Source organism: Pelobates fuscus, chromosome 13 (assembly GCF_036172605.1).
Source record: "Pelobates fuscus isolate aPelFus1 chromosome 13, aPelFus1.pri, whole genome shotgun sequence".
In the NCBI taxonomy this organism is placed as follows: domain Eukaryota; kingdom Metazoa; phylum Chordata; class Amphibia; order Anura; family Pelobatidae; genus Pelobates; species Pelobates fuscus.
Window position 1 is genome coordinate 87,086,816 of NC_086329.1, and position 22,949 is coordinate 87,109,764.

General features: G+C 41.7%; 2 protein-coding genes across 3 annotated transcripts in view; both read right to left on the bottom strand.

Annotated features, from left to right (window-relative positions):
• LOC134583395 (unconventional myosin-Ie-like) overlaps positions 1–3,434 on the bottom strand; it is a 37,360-nt gene extending 33,926 nt beyond the window's left edge. Inside the window, exon 1 of the mRNA XM_063440294.1 lies at positions 3,422–3,434. The gene's annotated coding sequence lies outside the window, so the exon portion shown is untranslated. The remainder of the gene's footprint in view (positions 1–3,421) is intronic.
• Positions 3,435–9,432: 5,998 nt separating this feature from the next.
• Positions 9,433–22,949, bottom strand: part of PI4KB (phosphatidylinositol 4-kinase beta) — a 39,763-nt gene continuing 26,246 nt past the window's right edge. For both annotated transcript variants that reach the window (XM_063440181.1, XM_063440180.1), the window contains 6 exons: positions 15,294–15,398; positions 14,760–14,883; positions 13,778–14,043; positions 13,560–13,692; positions 11,530–11,650; positions 9,433–10,895 (listed from right to left, as the gene is read on the bottom strand). In XM_063440181.1, coding sequence (XP_063296251.1) covers positions 10,714–10,895; positions 11,530–11,650; positions 13,560–13,692; positions 13,778–14,043; positions 14,760–14,883; positions 15,294–15,398 — 931 coding nt within the window. In that variant the 3' untranslated portion in view covers positions 9,433–10,713. The remainder of the gene's footprint in view (positions 10,896–11,529; positions 11,651–13,559; positions 13,693–13,777; positions 14,044–14,759; positions 14,884–15,293; positions 15,399–22,949) is intronic.

Genomic DNA, 22,949 nt, shown 5'->3' on the forward strand with positions numbered 1-22,949 from the left:
ACTATAGCCATTGCTGATGTCCAAGAGTAGTGGGAGTTTGAACACACGGCTGATCTGTATGTTTTTAAAATATGAGACAAGGTCACCATAAGTATAAGCTAAAAATAAAATTGAAAACCGAGGAGAGAAGCTCTTTTGTTAAACATTGTGTTTTGCAATTAAGGAAAACAAAATAACCCCAGGCAGAGTATGTTAAACTCGTTTGAAGTTTGAAGTTTAACACCATGACAATGTGTCTCTATACACAATGTCTGTGTGTATCATTACTACATATCTTATCTACAGCAATGGGATTACAGACAGACACTTGAAATGTTACCTGAGCCAGGTGTCTGCCTTGTCTAGTCTCCTACATAGACTGGAGCACAGCAAAGGGACCTCTACACTGACAGGAGCCAAGGGAGTGGAGCCCTTAAATAACTAGGGGAGACCAAAGGCTGAATCCCTTTTCTTGAATTAAGTGCCAGTCAGTGCACCTTCTTAGTACTGGATAATGCAGGGGCACAGAGCAGTCTATAGCTCAGCTGCTGTCAGATTCATTTTTATAGCCCTGTACTGCGAAAATGTATGAGGAGTATATGGGGAACTCTTCATACAGTCCCCCCATTAACTAAGGTACCCCCAAATACAACTGGCCAGATGCTTGGTAGGAAAGGAGCGGCAGGGAGCTCTGCCCCCCACCAATTCTATTTTTAAAGAAGTGAACAAACTACATGGACTAATTTTCGGCCATCCATTTTTCATTTCGTTCGTTATTAATGTAATTTGTTGTTTCATGATAATTACAAATCAACGAACTGATCCAAAGCTGGAAGAATTTGTATTTGTCCAAAAACGAATGCACGAGTCTAATGGGAAGTCAATGGCTCGACACAGGGGCTACAGAAAAAAAGGAGGACTCTCTGCCGTTTCCTCCTAGATTACAAAAGGTCCTGTTGGATATTTTTTTGCTTTGTTTACAAGTTATTCCATAGCCAGCAGGTCTTATTATTATGATTATATTTGGCATTTTCGTGGAGTGCTAAGCTATATGTCTCCAATTCAGGAATAACTCAATGATGGTTCCATTCAGAGCGAATGAGTTCAGATTATAGCATAACCTGTGAATGCCATCCTCATCGGAGTCTCTGAGTTGCTCCTAATGATTATGGTATAACAATAAGTAAATCAAATTCTAAGAGCAATCAAACCATAACCAAAATCCTACTGGCCCACCATGGTGATACTCCTAATACTGTCACACTGATAACTGGTCCCCAGGAAAGTCTCGTCCCACAGTCCTACACACGGCTCCTTATTATTACATCTGGTGCTGACTCAGGCCCCCCATGGGTCAAAATCAGTTTTAGTCGGTAAAATTAAAGGTCATTATGAACACCCTACTGTGCATCTGAGTCAGAGAGTTGCTGTACTATGTCATACACCCCCCAAACAATATCTAACTGTGCTTCTACTGGAAGGCAATCCCATGTAGCTACTACCCCTTCCATATCACTGATAGCTGTTACTGCTTCTACTGGAAGGCAATCCCATGTAGCTACTATCCCTTCTATATCACTGATAGCTTTTACTGCTTCTACTGGAAGGCAATGCCATATAGCTACTACCCCTTCCATATCACTGATAGCTGTTACTGCTTCTACTGGAAGGCAATGCCATATAGCTACTACCCCTTCCATATCACTGATAGCTGTTACTGCTTCTACTGGAAGGCAATGCCATATAGCTACTACCCCTTCCATATCACTGATAGCTGTTACTGCTTCTACTGGAAGGCAATGCCATGTAGCAACTACCCCTTCTACAACACTGATCGTTTTAAAGGTTTCTACTGGAAGGCAATGCCATGTAGCTACTACCCCTTCTAGATGACTGCCTTTGCTGGTATTTACCACCCTATTATAGGCCAGCCTAGCAGTATGTACAACAAGCAGAGACAGGATTAACATAATTATATACTGTAAAGCGTTGGTCATTGCCACCCCGCAGTTTGTGAAATCACATTGTTACTCAAGTCATAGCGTCTTCTTTTCTCTGTGTTGCAAAGGCCCTTGTGATGCCTGTATTAAACCCCTGTCTCTGCATGTAGTCGTATTTACATTATAACAGGACTGGGAGGCGTTTCACTTTGTGAAAGGGCTGTTTGTATTCCATATCACCAAAACCCCCATTGGTTACTGATAGCGGACTGACCAGTTTGAGAACTCCTGCTATGTATGGGGGGTGACTTGGGACAGAGCTGTGGGTGTGTAACAGGGGGAGGGTAAGCTCAATAATGAGCTCACTAATTCTTCCCATATCTAACCAGCTGAGGGCACACAATCCAATGCACGATTACCGCCTCTGCTGGGGGCAGCTGCAATAATCACAGTCATGACAAAGTCCCCAAATCTATAGCTATACACTCATAATAAAGGATTTACTCTTTGGGATAATTTAGGGGATGGCGTTCTCACCAAATTAACTTCGGCCCCAACCTGCAGTCAGGGCTATAAAGTCCTACTTCTAAGGGCAAGTTAATGGCTACTGTGACATATGCAGTTATATACACCATACAGTGAGCAGAGATTATCACTTCCTCAAAGTCTCGGCACAAAATGAAACGACAAATTCTCACCTACAGGTACATACATTGCTATATTAAATACAGGGCTGAGAAAGTAATGTCCTACGCTACTAGCCACATCTTAAAATTTGCTTGCCACTTCAAACCTGGGTGGCTTTCTACTTGCCTGGGATGAATTTGTACTGGTCAGGGGCTAGGGGGAATTGTACGCCTTATACACACACATTATGAATAACAAATGCAAAATCTATGTATTGAATGAAATGACTATAGCTATACAGTTACATACTAACACATATACATAGTGCCACAGTTCTACCTTTTAGTGTATATTTTATGCAATGTTCTATTTTATACACAGTGCTACATGTTACCCTTGATTAATAACTGAATATTACGTATAGCGCTGAGTGTACCTATATAGGACAGCCAATAATGTCAGCTAATACACAGATCGGTTAAAATACACATTTATACAGAATTACATGTACATTTTTAGGGATAGTATATTCTGGGCCCTGCTACATATTGATACTCCAAATCCAATGACTCCCAGTATACCATAACATTCCATTAATTCAGGATAATCAAGCTAACCTCCAATTAAGCAGTTCCACCATGTTATCAGAAACTGCAAATACCTGGCAGTCACACCTTTGGGTTGTGAGAGTTTAGTAAATGGAAGAGTGGGGGGATGGGGTTAAAGACAGGATTTAAGGGGGGTCTCACCATTTTTGCTGCTCCCTGTGTCCTTCTCAGGTGACCCACACACTAAATTTGCTGGGGGGGACTCTCACTCACATTCCTTCAGCTCCCTGTACACTCAGAGGTCGGAAGTTTCCCTTGCACACTCACACTCTCCTGAGTCTCCCTGTACCTGGGCGGATCCTCCAGGTGAGCTGTACGCTGAGGGGTGACAGCGCCACCTGGTGGGGAAACTGCTAACTGCACAAAGGTCATCTTTACAGAAATATGAATTGTTGGACATTTTAAGTGCATTACAGTTTTATGTAATAAATCTAAGTCAGCTCTGCTTCCAGTTCAGCTATATTGGCTTACATTTTATAATTCACTTTGCATTCCCAGCATTTACACTTTTTGGTTGGCATTCATTAACAGGGTTATTTACTGAAATTCAAACTTCAAACTTTAAATCGGATTGGAAGACACAGGTAAGCAGGCAACGGAGCTGACCCTCCAACATAATGCTCAGGATCTCCTGGGAAAGTGGCGAGTCCGCTCTACTCATAGCTAGAGATGGACGCAACCATATAGTGGGTAACCAGGCGTACTGAAATCCCCCTGTAGGCAGACCATGCAAATTTGTCACTTCTAATGTATACAAAGAGAGAAAACGTGCACCTTTTTCCAAGAAATATTTCCACTATTATCTGAGTGGTGGATTTTCTGTGACAGGTAACCAGCTTTCGCGTTCTTTCCTTTTATTTTAAGAATAAATGATCCTTAAAATTGCAAATTGATCATTTATTTTTTCCTTAGTCATATTAATAATTTGTCTTATATGATGAGTGTAGTCAGTGGTAAAATAAAGTGGGAAAAAAGGATATAAAAAAAAGAAAATGGGAATAATAAGTGTCAGAAAAGACAGATCAATTGGGCGCAGTACAGAAAAATCTCCATTCTATGCAGGTAACATAGAAACATAGAAACATAGAATGTGACGGCAGATAAGAACCATTCGGCCCATCTAGTCTGCCCAGTTTTCTAAATACTTTCATTAGTCCCTGGCCTTATCTTATAGTTAGGATAGCCTTATGCCTATCCCACGCATGCTTAAACTCCTTTACTGTGTTAACCTCTACCACTTCAGCTGGAAGGCTATTCCATGCATCCACTACCCTCTCAGTAAAGTAATACTTCCTGATATTATTTTTAAACCTTTGTCCCTCTAATTTAAGACTATGTCCTCTTGTTGTGGTAGTTTTTCTTCTTTTAAATATAGTCTCCTCCTTTACTGTGTTGATTCCCTTTATGTATTTAAATGTTTCTATCATATCCCCCCTGTCTCGTCTTTCCTCCATGCTATACATGTTAAGATCCTTTAACCTTTCCTGGTAAGTTTTATCCTGCAATCCATGAACCAGTTTAGTAGCCCTTCTTTGAACTCTCTCTAAGGTATCAATATCCTTCTGAAGATAGGGTCTCCAGTACTGTGTACAGTACTCCAAGTGAGGTCTCACCAGTGTTCTGTACAATGGCATGAGCACTTCCCTCTTTCTACTGCTAATACCTCTCCCTATACAACCAAGCATTCTGCTAGCATTTCCTGCTGCTCTATTACATTGTCTGCCTACCTTTAAGTCATCAGAAATAATCACCCCTAAATCCCTTTCCTCAGATGTTGAGGTTAGGACTCTATCAAATATTCTGTACTCTGCCCTTGGGTTTTTACGTCCAAGATGCATTATCTTGCACTTATCCACATTAAATGTCAGTTGCCACAACTCTGACCATTTTTCTAGTCTACCTAAATCATTTTCCATTTGGCTTATCCCTCCTGGAACATCAACCCTGTTACATATCTTAGTATCAACAGCAAAAAGACATACCTTACCATCAAGACCTTCTGCAATATCACTAATAAAAATATTAAAGAGAATGGGTCCAAGTACAGATCCCTGAGGTACCCCACTGGTGACAAGCCCAAGCTTCGAATATACTCCATTGACTACAACCCTCTGTTGCCTGTCACTCAGCCACTGCCTTACCCATTCAACAATATTGGAATCCAAACTCAAAGATTGTAGTTTGTTGATAAGCCTTCTATGTGCAACAGTGTCAAAAGCCTTACTGAAATCGAGGTAAGCAATGTCTACTGCACCACCCTGATCTATAATTTTAGTTACCCAATCAAAAAAATCAATAAGATTAGTTTGGCATGATCTCCCTGAAGTAAACAGGGAGGTAGTCACACATGGTTATTTACGGAGGACACCTGTCATACTCCAAAAATGTATGCTCATTAAATTGAGCACAAGATTGTATCTATACATTGTGCTAACGGTTTTGCAAGCAGATGTATTGATTACGAGAAAAAAAAACATTTAAAAATAGTTTTTTCTCCCAGCTGTCAGTCAATGCCTCGGCTTTCCCCACCGGGGTCCCTCTGTTCTCACCCCATGCGCTGTGGTTGCTATGGAAAATGGCGCTTCTAGCAGTGATATTGGCTCCTGGTAGTTGAAGTGCCAGGAGCAAAAGAGGACAAACCGGAAGATGGCGGCATCCATGAGGGACAGGTTCAGGTAAGTAAAATTAAACTTTTCCTGCCACCCAGTGGTAATGTCACTGTTGGGGAGTCTCTGCAAATCACGCAAAGTTCCCAAACAGTGACATGGCCACTTTATTAAATAACCATGATAGTTTTTTACATAAGTAAATGGCGTGTGTGCACAAACTGGTGCATATCTGAAAGCAAGTGATATACTTTTTATACATAACCCACTTAATTATTCCAGATTTATTCATCTCAAACTGTATTTCCTCAATTCATATCCATCAGCAAAAATCACATTTATTTCTCCCTGACGTAATTCCTCCTCTATGTCTGAACCCAAGGCAACATCTCTTCCTAACCCCTTAAGTTCACATGACATGTGTGACATGTCATGATTCCCTTTTATTCCTGAAGTTTGGTCCTTAAGGGGTTAATATGTCCCCCTTACAAGCCACATCTTTCTACAGGATGTCTCCTCCAAGCTATAACCCTCCCAAGAACATCTCACAACACAAACACACAGACTTCTCTATCTACACCAGTGTGTATAAAACTTACCATGCCACTTTCTGAGCCCCTATATGAGTGGAAGGGAGCAGAGTCATCACATCATAACCCTTCCATTCTAAAATGGGGTTCCAAGAGGCAGCCTGTGTAGCTAGAGTGGAGAAGGACATATAGGGGGGAGCTCTGCAGAATGGCGTAGATGTTGCCTGCAGCTGGTATCTACCCAAGAGACAGCACTGGTAAAAATGAAAACATGTCATGCCCTTCTATAGTCCCAATATTCACCTGGTTTCCTAACAGCATGAAGGACTATTTTACAGAACATCCCGAACGTCTCGACTTGATTCCTTGAAGGATGCGGTTCCATAAGATTCACCTGTTCCTAACAGCATGAAGGACTATTTTACAGAACATCCCGAACGTCAACTGTTTGATTTCCAAACATATCAGTGTCAGAAATGTCCACCGTGTTGCAGAACATTAAAGAACCAGTCAAAATTACAGACTGGGTTATTTACTAAACGTATTCACTAACATTTTCGCAAATTAAATCCAATTGAAAATTAGGCAAAAATAGCGTATTTTAAAAAAAATTATCCAAGTTTGTCTATTGAATACTTTTACCTATGCTTTCGCATACGGATGTGATTTGCAAATCCTGAAAGCCAATGGGTGAGTGAACGATTCACAATGCCCCTGCTCACTGTCTCATTTCCCATGGAGAGACTGAAACTCCTAAGCAGATGGTTCCATTAGCTCTCCTGAACTATGGCTAGCTCATTGGCTGAAGGCATCAAATGTTTGGCCTTTTCCCCTACATTCCACTAGTCCTACACATTGCAACACCTACACAGTGACACACATGCATGCATAGACCTTCGTTGACTTGCCTCAGAGTTGCATGTATCCATACAGTTTTTTTTTTTTTTTAATTTACTGGAAACTAAAAGAAACCTCAGAGTGAACACAGTAGACAAGAACTTGTGGGAGGATTTAGTGAACTTGGTGCGACCTCTTAGCAGCGAACTGCTTATAGTAGGAGGGGACTGCAATGCAATCTTGTGCCCAGCAGCCAACAGGAGCACGAACCAGGGAGACAAATGCTCTCACAGGAGGCAAAGACCAACTCTTGCGTCACTTTGTGGAGTCTTGTTACTTATTGGACATTACACCCGGATGAGAGAGATTACACTTTCTTTAGGGCCCCCCCATGGAACGTACTCCTGTATAAACCTATTCCTAAATTTGCAACGGATGACACACTTGGTGATCCTGGTTGGACCATGCCGATATCACGCTCACTATCAAAAGCTTTCTAGCCAGGCCTCACTGGTCCTGGAGACTCAACTCATCCCTGTTTAAAGAAAAAGAGACTGTAGAGGAGATTCAGGGAGGTGTCCGCTAAGATAGATGAGAATCACTTCATGGACCAGCTGACAGCTACGGTGCGAAACACACTTCCCTCATTTTCCAAGATCTGGGAACCACGGCAGACATACAAAGACAGAGTATGAGTAGGTCAGGTGAGGGTCCCTTGAGATGATATGCCTCAGTGGGTTCCCACTGTTCCCCTCCTCCGCCACCATTTACTTCTCACAGGTGCACACTGTAATCTGCGGTAACCCCACTAGGGACACAGATGCTGGGCAGCGGCGGGTGATGATCAGGTTACATGACAAACTTATTGGACTTAAATTGAGACTGTGGTCGAAGTAAGGGTGGATCTGATGAACCAGAGAGCATCGGCGAAACACATCACGCTCTGACGTCATTACGCTCCACGGCCAGAAGTCCCGCTTCCTGGAAGAAGTGTGGTACGAATCTAGCCCTCTGAGTCTTGTGAAGCCAGCATTCGACCCAAGGAGTGGAGAATACCTATAACAGAGGAGAGGGAAGAGTAAAAGGGACTTACCTGCCTGGAAGCTGATTTTATCCTGTTTGTGAATAAAGCATGGTTTGCCTTCACCACAGCTTCAAGTCTCCATACTTGCAAAAGATACCATTACAGTTCAGAGCAGACTTTACTGCTCTACACTAGTGAGATTTTCTGTCTATTTTACCCATTCCTTTTGTACAATACATATTGCCCTATTTGCTTTTCCTTTTTCTCTTATTATTGAGCTATCATATTGCAACCGTGTGACAAGCAAAGTTGGATACTCCTCAGTGAGTGAAATAGAATAAGGTGTTTATACCACTATTTTTGCGGTTGTATAATATTTATATTTTTGCACAATATCACATTTTAGTGTGTTTTAGCACAGTGCACTTTGGGTAAAAAGAACGTTATTACACCAATTGTTTTGCATTTTATGCAAATCACATTTTTAATATAAGGTATTTATTTAAAGTCTTAAAGACACAGCACACTTTGTTTGGTTTATGTTGGTATATGTGATTTGAGCTTTTTTCACATTATATAGTGCTGCTTTCTAAAATATTTGTATTTATTTTGTAATATCATATTCTTAGAGCCATACTGCTACTTGTTTGTGTACACTTTCTATATCACTTGCCTTCTGGATAGGATCAGAAACTGCCCGTTATGTGAAGCAGACAGAATGAGATGGCATAAAAAAAAAAACCCTGGTATTAAGGGGACGATATTTAGCATCCTCACAAGACTTCACAGTTGGTACCCCTACAGGAGACACTGGAGCAGTTTGGTAAGGATTTAAAGGGATTTTATTTTATTTGCCATTTATCATTACTTTGCAACTTGTTATTGTTACCCTTTAAGATATATACACACACACATTGTTTTGCCCGTAGCATGCCCTGTATCCCATCAGGGTTATATGAGAACAGCCGTACCAGTCTCACTGCTTGGTGACCGGGAACAGCCACACTGTCAACATGTATGTACTAAAATTATATTATTATTATGGATTCTAACAAATAATAGCTGACAGCCAACCACTAACTATCTAAAGATAGCCAATACCAGACACCTACCAAGCAATCCCAGCAGTTGACAGTTTTTCAGCAACCTTAAGTCCTGACAGCCATACTCTGGGAAGTACCCCATAACACACTTCTCTTGGCTTTTAGTTAAAATGCCATCATCATTTTGTGTAATTTTACTGTATAGAACACACTTCAAGGACAAGACAGAGAAACACTAGAACAATTGGATTATCTTATTTTAATACAAAGTACACATGAAAGCATTCAAGACTTCTCTGTCTGCTAAAAAGCCCCCCCATCCCCCTAAACAAACAATACTTCTCCCCCTTTAAGCAATGTTCCCCAGTTTACCTCCTCTGGGGGCTAGGGGAGGGTTGTTTGCTATCAAGGAGTACTAAAATTTGGATGGCATTTTGTTGCTCTGCAACAGATTATCAAGACATGTAATAGTGTCAGTGATTCCCGCTGGCCCCCCTAAAATAGCCAGGACTCTATACAGAAACATAACCCTTTATCACTTTTCACGGTTCGTGGAGATTGGGGAAAGTGAAAGAATATTCCGACAAGAAAATATGGGAAAATGGTTATATAAAAAAAAAAAAAAAAAAACATGGATGGATCAATTATTATGTTTCTCATAAAAGCATTAAATACGAAAACATTAGAGTTTTTCAAATACAGAAAAAAAAGGAAAGAAAATGCTAGTAATTACAATGGGGAGGGAATGAGTTTTCTCAGAAGTGATGTAAGCTTTGCTTTGTCATCAATATGACCCTAGTGATTGGTCAATCAATTTGGTTTTCCATAATCAACAATAAGAACGGGGGGGGGGGGGGGGAAGATACAACAACTCAAAGCGTTGCTTCTTTAGGAAAACACAGCCAATGTCGAAGTGTTTTACATAAACACACAGATAATGCAACTACAGATTGTTCTCAGAATAGGAACTGATAAGAGATTAATTCTCCCTATAGCAGCATGAAAGGACAGTGGGGCCAAGTAGACAGCTATAGACAGTGGGACACGTCCTCCTTCCACCCTCTGCTAAAGGCCATATCTAGACATTTAGAACACATGTACAGACAGAAGTCTTTTTGTACAACCAAAAAAATGATTACTGTGCATAAAGAACAAGGATATAAGAGGGGGAAAAAAATAAAAATAAAAAGTGTGCAAGGGACAATGAAAAATTTGAAAAACCCGCTGAACACTGATGATTTGAATAGAAATACTGAATTGGGGTTTTTGTCTGAATAGTGGTCTCTGAAGCTTGTGAATATTCAGTGATCCTAGAGAGGTGCAAGACAGCTTAGTGCCCACCCTCTGTAAGACATGTTCGTGTTTAAACCATGATTCTTTACACAAGGGCTGAGTACGCCTCCCGTCTCTGTTCCTCCAGCCGCTGGTGTCCAGCTAAACAGATACAGTAACTATCTGATCCACTCTTCCCCCTTGCCAGAAGTGGGGGTATGGTCATTCCTTGAGATACATGCTCAGATCACATGATGCCATTGGTCAAATACTGGAAACCGTCGTAAAGTTTGGTGGTGATAGATCGCATGCTCCCATCTACCATCTGCTCCACCAGAACCTGGAGTTGCTCCTCCGTCATGTTCATGTGGAAACGTTCCTTCAAGTTCCGAATTGTGCTGGAACCGTGGAAACAAGGCAATTGAGAACCTGCAAATTGGAAGAGAAAAAACAAATAAATATGAGTCATGGCAAACACAAAACCAGCACAAAAATTATTCAGCTGAGGACCTGCACAACCAGACTAGCTGAAACTAGTTTAGATTTCATCACAGACGAGAAAGAAAGTGGATACTTTCTTTAGACGGAGTTAAATAAATATAATCTAAATAAAAACAAACACGTTATTAATTGTTCAACTAATTGAGATGCTATTTCAAAATACCAATATGGTCAAAAATGCTGGTAACACCTTTCTTTTATTTGACCAATCAAAAAGCTTACAAGGAAACCTCTTCAAGGGTGTGAACTAAATTTTACAGCTTTCTGTTGTACAAATACGAACACGTAAAAAACTGAGAGTGGTTGATCTTACTTGAACATTTCTGTCAGGATTCCAGTTTACCATGGCCAAAGGTCCAGGTGAAATTTGGCACGGAATCTTAGCCTCTGACAATTTGGGACCTTTTCACGCTTAGACACACACTCTTAGAATAATCTTTTAACTCAGAGCACGAGCATCTTAAAGCAGGGTATTAGGTGTGGATCCTGACTGCAAGTATTGAGACTCTCAGAACTTCTGTAAAGGTTTAAAGCAGTCAGAAGACTTCCCTAAGTCACGTACCTTGCTGCATGATCTCTACAACCTGGATCACTCTATCCATATGCTTGCGAGCAGCAATTAGACCCTGGAGCATCAGCATTTTGTAATAATTGAACATGTCTCCATTCAGACCTCCCATCACCTGTCAGCCAGAGAATGAATAAATCGTTACAGGTAAACTCACTGTAAGCTAGGATGTATCACAAAACATAGTATAAAATGGGGATTAATTCTGACGTGTTAGCAGAAATAAATCTCATACGAAGTATTAGAAAGAAAGAACAAAAATAGTGATGGTACATTTTGCCATTTATTTTAAAAAATTCTGTCTTTGTTTTCAGGTTGGCTCTATGGTAATCTACAGCTAGAGAGTGTGGTGGCCATGAACCAGGCTAATGGTTATAATGCAATCCCAGCTGCCGCCTCTCTCAGCAAAGGCCAGACTGGTGCCCTCCCAGAGTAAATAGTCAAACGGTTTAAGAACAGTTTGACAATTTACCTGGGGATAGGGGTTGTAGTATGGAGATAGGGCCTCTTGGTAGGAAGGTAGATGTGTGTATGGGACAGTGTGTGTATGGGGGTGCAGTGTGTGTTTATGTGAGTGGTGTAGTTTGTGCATGGGAGTGCAGTGTATATATGGGGTGCAGTGGGAACACTGTGTATGGGGCCAGTGTGTGTATGGGAGTTTAGTGAGGGCAGTGTGTGTATGGGGGGTGCGGTGGGCGGGTAGTGTGTGTATGGGGGTGAGGTGGAGGCAGTGTGTGTATAGGGCAGTGTGTTTGTGTAGTTGGGGGAGGGGGCTGATTAAAACAGAGTTGTGTTTTTTTTTTTAAATTAATAAATATGCTTTATATCCTCCCTTCCCTGGGCAAAGGTAAGAAGGGAAGGGGGATATAAAGCATTTTTTTTTTATTTATTTAAAAACAAAACAAATATTTGGAATTGCCATTATAAATATTATCCCCCCTCCCTTCTTACCTTGCCCAGGGAGGGGGGATATCCATTCTGTGAAGCCCTGTTGGTCCTCGTGGTGAATCTCTGGCAGTTCTAGTGGGGGAGTGAACTCTAGCCTGCACCTCCTGGGCTAGAGCTCCCGGGTCTCCTTTCCCTCCCGCGCCGGCCGCCCAGCAATGTGCCATCGGACTGGAGAGGGAAATCTCTGATCTCCCCTCCGGTCCATGAAGGCACCCAGCAGGATCCGCTCTCGGGAGGGGGACCTAGAGGGACCTGGCACCCAGACCACTTCATTGAGCTGAAGTGGTCTGGGTGCTTACAGTGATCCTTTAAAGGACTGATATTAAAAGAAATTAAAAAATAAAAATAATTGGGAACACGCGTTTGCCTCTTATTAAAAGTATAAGCACTGTACAGTGTTGCAGTTTTGGGGTTAAATAATGTTCTAGTGCCGTCTCCTTGGTTAATGTCAAACAAAATTACTGCTGTTTTGACACCTAACACTTGGTCCTCTACTACTGCTTGGCCAATGAGGAAGTGAACATCTGCATTAATCCAATTATGGACAGCAACAACAGGCTGAATGTGTTGGGCTAAACCAACCTACATCGGATGGCAATGATAGACAGTGTGCTGTGTCAATCCATCCCCACACTCATATCCTACCATTGCTATCCAAAGTTAAGAAGAGATTAAGCAGGCAGGGACTCATCCAGCGAACGTGTAGAGTACAGGTTTCCAACATAAACCCAACCAAGAGTAACAGAAAGAGAAATGCTGTGTCCCTCAGCATTCAGGGGCATTGTATCTCCTTTTGTGGTCACTTTATATAGAATCACTTATTACTGATGTCCCAAGATGGACCGCTAATATGCAAGTTCACGTCTGCCGTACCACAGTTGCAGCAGAGCGGTTGGGTTTTACACATTGAAAACGCCCCATTTTCTGTAAACTGAGGGTGGGGGGGGGGACCTATTAATACTATAGTGCCAGGACAACGAGATTGTTTTCCTGGCCCTATAGTGGTCCTTTAACATTATTTCAACTGCTATATTATGTTACTGTGTTTACTACATTGGGCCGCCTTAGTTACTTACATCCACAAATTCAGATGTTAATTTAAAGGCTGAAGTTTCAAAGCCAAGGTTCCGAGGCGAGCTGGAGAGAATGAAGCCAAAATCTATATGGATGATGTGACCCTCAGCATCCAGTAGGATGTTTCCATTATGCCTGTTGAAGTAAAGGACACAGGAGTTAGCATGGACCTTAAAATTGATATCTGGCCCTCTCACCTAATCTGAGCAGCATAGATTACCTGTCCTTTACTTGCAGCAGGTAGCAGACCAGGCAGTATCCTGCGCAACTCTGCACAAAGTTTCTCTGAGCAGTGAGGAAAGCCTCCGTGGTGTAGCTCCCATGTTCTTGTAGGAAGTAATCCAGCAGAGAGAGCTGTGACTGCTTTTTAACCTGGTGAATGGACACCGCGTTTACCACAGGCTCAATCATTCCACTGTCTGCAGAGATGACCAAGATCTTGTACGGTCTGATCCATAGTGGAACACGCTCAGTTTCCCAGACAGACTGCAAAAAGAGAGGAGAGATCCATGATGTCAATATGAATATTAACCTTGAATCACTGTCCATTCCTCCTCCCACTGCCGATTCCCGGCTTCAGCAATCAGATCGACGTTAAACGTAGGATCACATTCTGCCTCGATTTAATACACTTTCTAAAAGATTCTATAGAAAAGCTTAACAATTTATTTATCCACAAAAATGTAAAAAAAAAAAAAAAACACAATACAGTTCAGTGGGGACTTCTTGGAGAGATTTTCTAACAGTGTTGAAAAGCTTATTAAAATCAAGACCATGGTGTTTCTAGAACTTTTAGAGCAGTTATAGTGGGAATAATTTTCTGATAGAAGAAATGGAGACAAGACTAGTTTTGTAATAAAGAAATCACAAATGAGATTGATCTGCATGGCAATAGAGGACAGAACCTTAAATGAAGGGTTATCCCTCAACACAAGGCCTTAGCCCCTTGAGGACCAAACTTCTGGAATAAAATGGAATCATGACATGTCACACATGTCATGTGTCCTTAAGGGGTTAAAGACCTTTAGCTTAAATGGGATTTGTGGAAAATTGAGAAGGGAATTGTAAATGTTGGGCAAACAAATGCCATGTGATTGGAATCCTGCATTTCACATTTTTATTGCTAGACCTCATTGTGCAGTACTGGAAGATTCCAGTAGAGGGAGTATATTACAATGAAACTACTTTCGTGGCCAGCTCACCTGCAGCTGTTTGAGGACTTGGAAGGCTAATAGTTCCTGGCGGAGATCATCCCCGCACTTGACGATTACAGACAAGAGTCTCCAGTTTGGAAAGTGACCATAGGGGGAGCCCTCTCTTATTCTCCTGCAAACATAGAAAAGAGAAAAATAAAGCTCGACCACAGCCATATTCAATGTGATTATAGTGACAGGATTATTTTTTTAGTGTAGGATAGAATTCTACAGTTCCCTCTCAGTATAGCTCTTTTAGACATTTCAGTATTATTCCGATTACTGGGAAAGAAAGGGAATAGAATATTAGCTTACACGTTTTCCTTTAACTGGTCAAAATGAATCTAACTCACTTTATATCTAGCCTTATCCATTTCCTGCTAAGCTAGCCCCATCTCTCACAATATAACAGACAGTATCCCTTCATCTGCCTCCTCAGAGATCCCTCTGCTTTAGTATGTAGAGCTTGCAATCTAATAAGCATTGCACAAAGGATCGAACACTAGGACGCACTCTCCGCCCAGAACACAAATATCCACTTACCTTACTTTCTCCTGCCATGGTTCTTTTAAAGCCACAGCAGAGGGGTCTTCTGGGTCTCTGCGGAAGGTTGTAGGTGTATGTGCCAATTGCTCTGAAAGTCTCCTCCTAAAAGAAAACAACATCAACACATCCCATAAATCCGCCAAGGAAATCACATTAAATGAACACTATAGCATTCAAAATACAAACCTGCTTGCTGTGACTCACAGCCTGTATGAAAAAAATGGTTTCATTTTCAATTAGATGTTAACTTACTTTTTTTTTTGTCTCCTACTCTGTAAATTGAACTTTAACCACACACAGGAGGCGCAAGTTCTAGCAAGCTATTAGCAGAGCAGGAGAGAAGACATTCTAAATTAAACAAATTGTGCAAGTGCAATAAAGGAAGTATAAACATTAAATCTCACTTTACAGGAAGTGTTTGGAAAGGGTCTGCATCAAAGTGGTTAAAAGCGGCAATGTCATGGCCACATCTGTTTTGGTTTTTTAGCCCCCCTCCCTACTCCATTACATTCTATTGTCTCCCTATTCACCCCCAAATTTCTCTAGGTCCCACATTTCACCTTTTTTTTTTACCTCTTTATTTCTCCGGATCTATCTACTAGGTGCCACCATCTGAGTGTTCCCAGATAAAGGGTCTGTGGGACATGTCATCTGCCCACACTAGCTTGCACTATGACATTTCACAGACTTAAGCATTCACTATTGCCTGAAATTCAGATGGAAATTTCAGCTATTCGTTCATTCGTCAAAAGGTTGCCCTCCCCTCAAATCCAATAAAGGGGGTTCCGGCTTAGATCCCCCATGGTGGAAAAACAATTATAATAATAAACAAGGGGGGAAGGATATAAGCTATTGAACTAAACTAAACGGGGACCTAGTGTCCCCTCCAGCTCATTAGCCCTGGTAGGGGCTAGAATTGATATAATTGATAGTGGTAAAGGGGGGGACCTATTGTCCCATTCAAGCTCCACCCATTAGTAGCAGGTGGGGGCCATAAGTGATAAGGGGGGGGGGGGGGGGCTATTATCCCCCTTCCAGCCTCCACCAAGTAGCAGCGGGTGGGGGCCCCAAAAGACATGGGAGGAACCTATTGTTCCCACCAGCCCCCACCTGTAGCCAATGGGTGAGGGGTGTTAGTAAAAATAACTAACCCCCCCACCGCCCAAGTGACTAAGGGCTCACCCCCAATAAATAAATAACCTACCAACCCCCTTGCCCCAGTGGTGTAAACCAGGTTTTGTGCTGCCCTAGGCATGACAAAACTCAGGGACCCCCCCCCCCCCCGCCTTCTAAATACACATACACACTCACTAACAGACATGCAAACAATAACAAACACTAACAGACACACAGTCAATAACACACTCTAACAGACACACAGTCAATAACACACTCTAACAGACACACAGTCAATAACACACTCTAACAGACACACACATACTAACACATTCACTAACAAAGGCACACACATTAAACATTTTTATTTATTTTTTTTAATTCAATCCCCACAGCCTCCCCACCTTTGAGAGTTTTCTGGGTGGATTCTCGCTTTCCCTGGGGTCCAGTGGGGCTGTCACTGCAGTCAGTAAGTGAGCAATGATCCTCCTGTTCAGCTCCCTCGCGCGCCGCGTAGTGTGCTGAACAGGAGGATCGGAGCTCCCTCGCCGCCCCCCGGAATGTGCCGCCACTGCCAGCCTCGAGGAGCATTGAGGTGGCCAGTCGGCCAGCTAATGGGCCCACCAGGACATTTGCTAGGCTTTTTTGCCGCCCCCCCTTCCCAAAAGTGACGCCCGAGGCAAATGCCTGGTCAGCCTCACGGTAAATACACAGCTGCCACACTCTAATAATAGTGAGGGGGTTCCATAAGCTAAATACTTTAAAAATAAAAGAAATGGATACTAACCATTAGAGGTCTTTCTTCTAGCATCTTTCAGCCCCCCAAAAATCAACAAGTCCGTAGAACAAATAAAATAATAAAAGACCCCATCGCAAAAAAAATACATTTAAAAAATTTTTTATAAAATAAAAACAGATAAAATAAATACAAATCCAGGCACATTTAAAAAAAATAAATAAAAAAAAATTCATTGGATTTCACCCGGCAATGGCTCTGCGCAGACTGAATGAAATTCTGAACCCAACATAATGACTGAATTTCATCTGAACAATCCATGCACATTCGGTTTGGACGATATTCGGCCAATTTGCCACCACAGAATAAATCGGGAATGGTAAAGTTAGACATCGCAAGAACTTGGAGGAGGGTATTGTGAAAAAACATTATTTGACACAGGAAACAGAGCTGACTTGAGCTCCTCCTTGTGTCAAAGAAAGTCAGGCATAAATACAGAAGACAAACTAGTTCCTACTTTGTCTTATGTTTTAAAGAAAACTAGATCAGAACAGATTCTGAGAGAGGAAGAGGAAGTGATTGGGGGAAGATAAGTTAGGTGTGACAGTGTCACTTTCACTACTAAATGGTGAAAAATTGACCAGTGAGACTGAAGAGGCCTGACCTATACACCAAAACTGCTTCATTAAGCCAACATTGTTTTGTTGACTATACAGGGAGTGCAGAATTATTAGGCAAATGAATATTTTGACCACATCATCCTCTTTATGCATGTTGTCTTACTCCAAGCTGTATATGCTCGAAAGCCTACTACCAATTAAGCATATTAGGTGATGTGCATCTCTGTAATGAGAAGGGGTGTGGTCTAATGACATCAACACCCTATATCAGGTGTGCATAATTATTAGGCAACTTCCTTTCCTTTGGCAAAATGGGTCAAAAGAAGGACTTGACAGGCTCAGAAAAGTCAAAAATAGTGAGATATCTTGCAGAGGGATGCAGCACTCTTAAAATTGCAAAGCTTCTGAAGCGTGATCATCGAACAATCAAGCGTTTCATTCAAAATAGTCAACAGGGTCGCAAGAAGCGTGTGGAGAAACCAAGGCGCAAAATAACTGCCCATGAACTGAGAAAAGTCAAGCGTGCAGCTGCCAAGATGCCACTTGCCACCAGTTTGCCCATATTTCAGAGCTGCAACATCACTGGAGTGCCCAAAAGCACAAGGTGTGCAATACTCAGAGACATGGCCAAGGTAAGAAAGGCTGAAAGACGACCACCACTGAACAAGACACACAAGCTGAAACGTCAAGACTGGGCCAAGAAATATCTCAAGACTGATTTTTCTAAGGTTTTATGGACTGATGAAATGAGAGTGAGTCTTGATGGGCCAGATGGATGGATTGGTAAAGGGCAGAGAGCATCCACTACACTGACACACACACTCTGCATCCACTACACTGACACACACACACTCTGCATCCACTACACTGACACACACACACTCTGCATCCACTACACTGACACACACACACTCTGCATCCACTACACTGACACACACACACTCTGCATCCACTACACTGACACACACACACTCTGCATCCACTACACTGACACACACACACTCTGCATCCACTACACTGACACACACACACTCTGCATCCACTACACTGACACACACACTCTGCATCCACTACACTGACACACACACTCTGCATCCACTACACTGACACACACACTCTGCATCCACTACACTGACACACTCTGCATTCACTATACAGAGACACTGCGTCTAATACACACTACATCACTGTACACACACTACATCCACTACTCAAACACTCTCTGCGTTCACTGCACAAACAGAAGGGAAGGGAGTAAACAACCTTCAAACTAGGGATCGACCGATTATCGGTTTTACCGATTTCGGACGATATTTGGTATTTTCGGCAATAATCGGTATCGGGCAATATAGATACCAATATTGCCGATAATACCTCCTAAGACCGCCGGGCTCATTACAAGCCCGACGGTCCTGGGGGGGGGCGGCAGCAAGCGGTTACTTACCTCTCAGCAGCTCCTCCAGCTCCCCAGTGTAAATCTCACGAGACCCGCGGCCGTCAGAGCGTTGTCACGCTGGCCGCAAGATTTACACTGGGGAGCTGGAGGAGATGCTGGGAGGTTAGTAACAGCTTGCTGCAGCCCCCACTGCTCAGCCCATACCACTGGACCACCAGGGATTAACATATCACCCCTCCCTGACCAGGCAGCAAGCATGGGGTCAAAAAATTAAAATAAAACAAGCATTAAAAATAAAAAATGTAATGTAGTGTTTGTGTATATAATGCACACACTGTATTCATTATAAACACACACACTATACAAACACATTGCATTCACTTTACGCACACTACACCTACTGCATTCACTATACGCACACTACACTCACTATACGCACACTATACACACACACACACACACTACACAAATACACAGAGCTCCACTGCATGTGGCTTGTATATTTTGTACATTTACCTTTAGAAATAGTTTTTTTTTTCAAAATGGTAAATGCACAGAATATCGGCAAGTTATCGGCTATCGGCCTGAAAGTTAACAGATTATCGGTATCGGCTCTAAAAAATCAATATCGGTCGATCCCTACTTCAAACTACAAATGTCTGCACCCTAAACACCTGTTTTTTCCATAACCCTAGATTTAACTAAAACCTAAACAATCTATTTATTTAGTCCCAAATGTAAGCATTTAAAACCAAAACCTGGAGAAAATAAATAACTTGACATTAATCTCATATCATATATTAAACATCACATGTACCCCAATGCCAAATTTAACCCCACTGCAACCCTAAAGCAAACAATTGTAAATACCCCATATACAAAGACACTAATCAAGCTTTTATATAATGTAATCTAACTCCTATATAAACCCTAACCACTTCAAACATTACTTTTAACTTTGCATGTATTTACATAGCTGCGTAAACTTACTATACTCACAGAATCAAACAATACATTACACAGACACCATTTATACATACACAGTGCTCAAACTTGAATACATGATTTTTAGATCTGGACTGCAAAGTGCAGTTACTAAATACACCAAAACTCACTTTATTTGCCTTTTTTTTTTTAGAATTTTTTTTTGGGGGGGCAGGTGGGTGTCATCAACACATATTATATACCTTTTTTGAAGGCCAAAGGCATAGTGTGTGTGTGTGTGTGTATATATATATATATATATATATCCTTATGGTAGCACATGCCCAGGTGACTTTTCGATGCATTTGTGGTTCATTTAGTAAAATTGCAACAAGTTTTCATCATAATTTTCGTGATTTAAACAAATTTTTATTTAGTTATGGTTTGGTTTTCAGCAATGAAATTTAGATAAAAGGCTATGTTTACATTGCTGCCTGTAAACACCTCTAGTAGGCAGTCACTAGAGGTGCTTCCTAACTCAGTGCTGTACATTGTGCAGCACCAGTGTTCAGCCCCTCCTCGCTCAACATGGAGACTCTCTACACTACCCAGAGAGATGGATTTATTCAATGCATCTTTTTGAGAAGATGTTGATTAGCTCTGTGTTTTGCCATGCATGTGCAATAGCCTCCCAATGCTTTCCTAAAGGACCACTATAGTGCCAGGAAAACATACTCGTTTTCCTGGTACTATAGTGCCCTGAGGGTGCCCCCACTCCCGTGGTGCTGAAGGGGGAGGAAGGGGTTAATCCCTTACCTTTTTGTTCCAGCGCCGGGCTCCCTCGGCACTGGGACTCTCCTCGCTCTTCTGACGTCACCGGCTGAATGCCCATGCGCGCCAAGAGCCACGCGCACCTTCAGCCAGTCCATAGGAAAGCATTATCAATACTTTCCTATGGACGCTGGCGTCTTCTCACTGTGAAAATCACAGTGATAATCGCGGAAGCGCCTCTAGCGGCTGTCAATGAGACAGCCACTAGAGGCTGGATTAACCCTAATGTTAACACACCAGTTTCTCTGAAACTGCTATGTTTACAGCAAAAAGGGTTAAACCTAGGCTAAAGTGGTCTGGGTGCCTATAGTGGTCCTTTAACCACTTAAGGACCAAGCTTCTGGAATAAAAGGGAATCATGACATGTCACACATGTGATGTGTCCTTAAGGGGTTAAGGGAACGCATTGATGGGCTGAGATTACCAAGACCTATGATCTCAACCATGATGATGGCAATGGGGAAAAATAAAAACATCTTTTAACGCTACAAAGGTTGGGGACCAGAAACCTAAATGGTCCGTTCCTTTGAGTGTATTTACTACACTTCTGACTTCCTATTTCACATGTTCAAATCTCTTGATGATTGGCTGCAGACGAGTGATGTCAATTAGTCAGCTAACACTGACCTCTCACTGGCTTAGCACTTACTCGGAGTGTAGGAACATATTACAAAAGAGGACCTTGGTATGATTGCCTTTTAAAAGGGACGCTATAGTCAACAAAACAACTGCAGCGTATTTGTTCTGGTAAGTAGAAGCATTCCCTTCAAGCTTTTTGCAGTAAACACGGTTTCAGATAAAATGCAGTTTTTACATTACAGCCTAGAGATAACTCCACTGGCCACTCCTCAGATGGCTACTAGAAGTGCTTCCTGTGGCAGCGCTGCACACACTATGCAGCACTGCCATTGAGTGTCTATACCCTCTTCATGCAGACCCTGAACTTTCCTCATAAAGAAGCGGATTGGTCAGGGCTGTGTTTGGCTTGTGCTGGCTCTGCCATGATCTGCCTCATTGACAGTCTCAGCCAATCCTATGGTAAAGCATTGTGATTGGTTAAGAGAATCACTTCTGATGATGTCAGCCAAGCAGACAGATCAGGGGCAGAAAGAGAAAAGAGAAAAATAAAAGATACATTTTCAATCAGCAAATTTTTATCCCATTTTACCTCTACCGTGTTTACTGTTATTTTTTCCATTTCCCATTTTATTTATCTTTTCATTTATTATATATAACTTTTCCTTTAATTTTTAAACCTATTTTTATTTATTTATTTATTTTTCTTTCCCTTCTGTATCTCAGTTTATCCCATTCTTATTTCATTTTTCTTTAGTTATTTTGATATTTTTGTTTCCTTTTTTATTACTATACTATCCCTATCCCATTCATTTTTATCTATATTTTATTATATTTAATTTATTCCCTGTTACTCATACTCTCTATCATTTTTTTCCATTCTAAATATGGCCACTTTTTTCTCCTATCCCCTTCCTCTCCCAATATGGCCACCGCTAACAGTCATGCGACCCACTATCATTTCATTTTGCCAGTATATGCCCTCTCAGTTTTATTCTGATCCCGCCCATATATCAGACGATGTGTATGTGGCTTGTGTCATTCTATTGCCTTCCCGGTATACCCCTAGTATTGCAAACTATTTAGTATAGTTTTGTCTTATTTATATTTTGGTCTTCGGCTCCGCCCCCTTCATAGCCTATTGGCCGCATTAGGTAGAGGCCCATCCCCTTGCCTCTCTACTACATTTTCCAATAGTTCTCGGGCATGTGACGTCACAGCAGACGTCGGCCGTCACTCCCCCTGCACGCCCACTTTCTTCTTTTACTGTTATTTAACGTTATAACCCTTGTTTTTTAACTTATTTTTTTTTTTTTTTTTATTTATTTATTTTTTTTTTAAATTCTTTATTTTTGCACACGATGGGTAAGGCAAGATTCATACAGCTTGGAGGCTTGCGCAGAAGCCAAAATATACACAAACCGTTTCGTAAATGCGACAATGCAACAACAGCA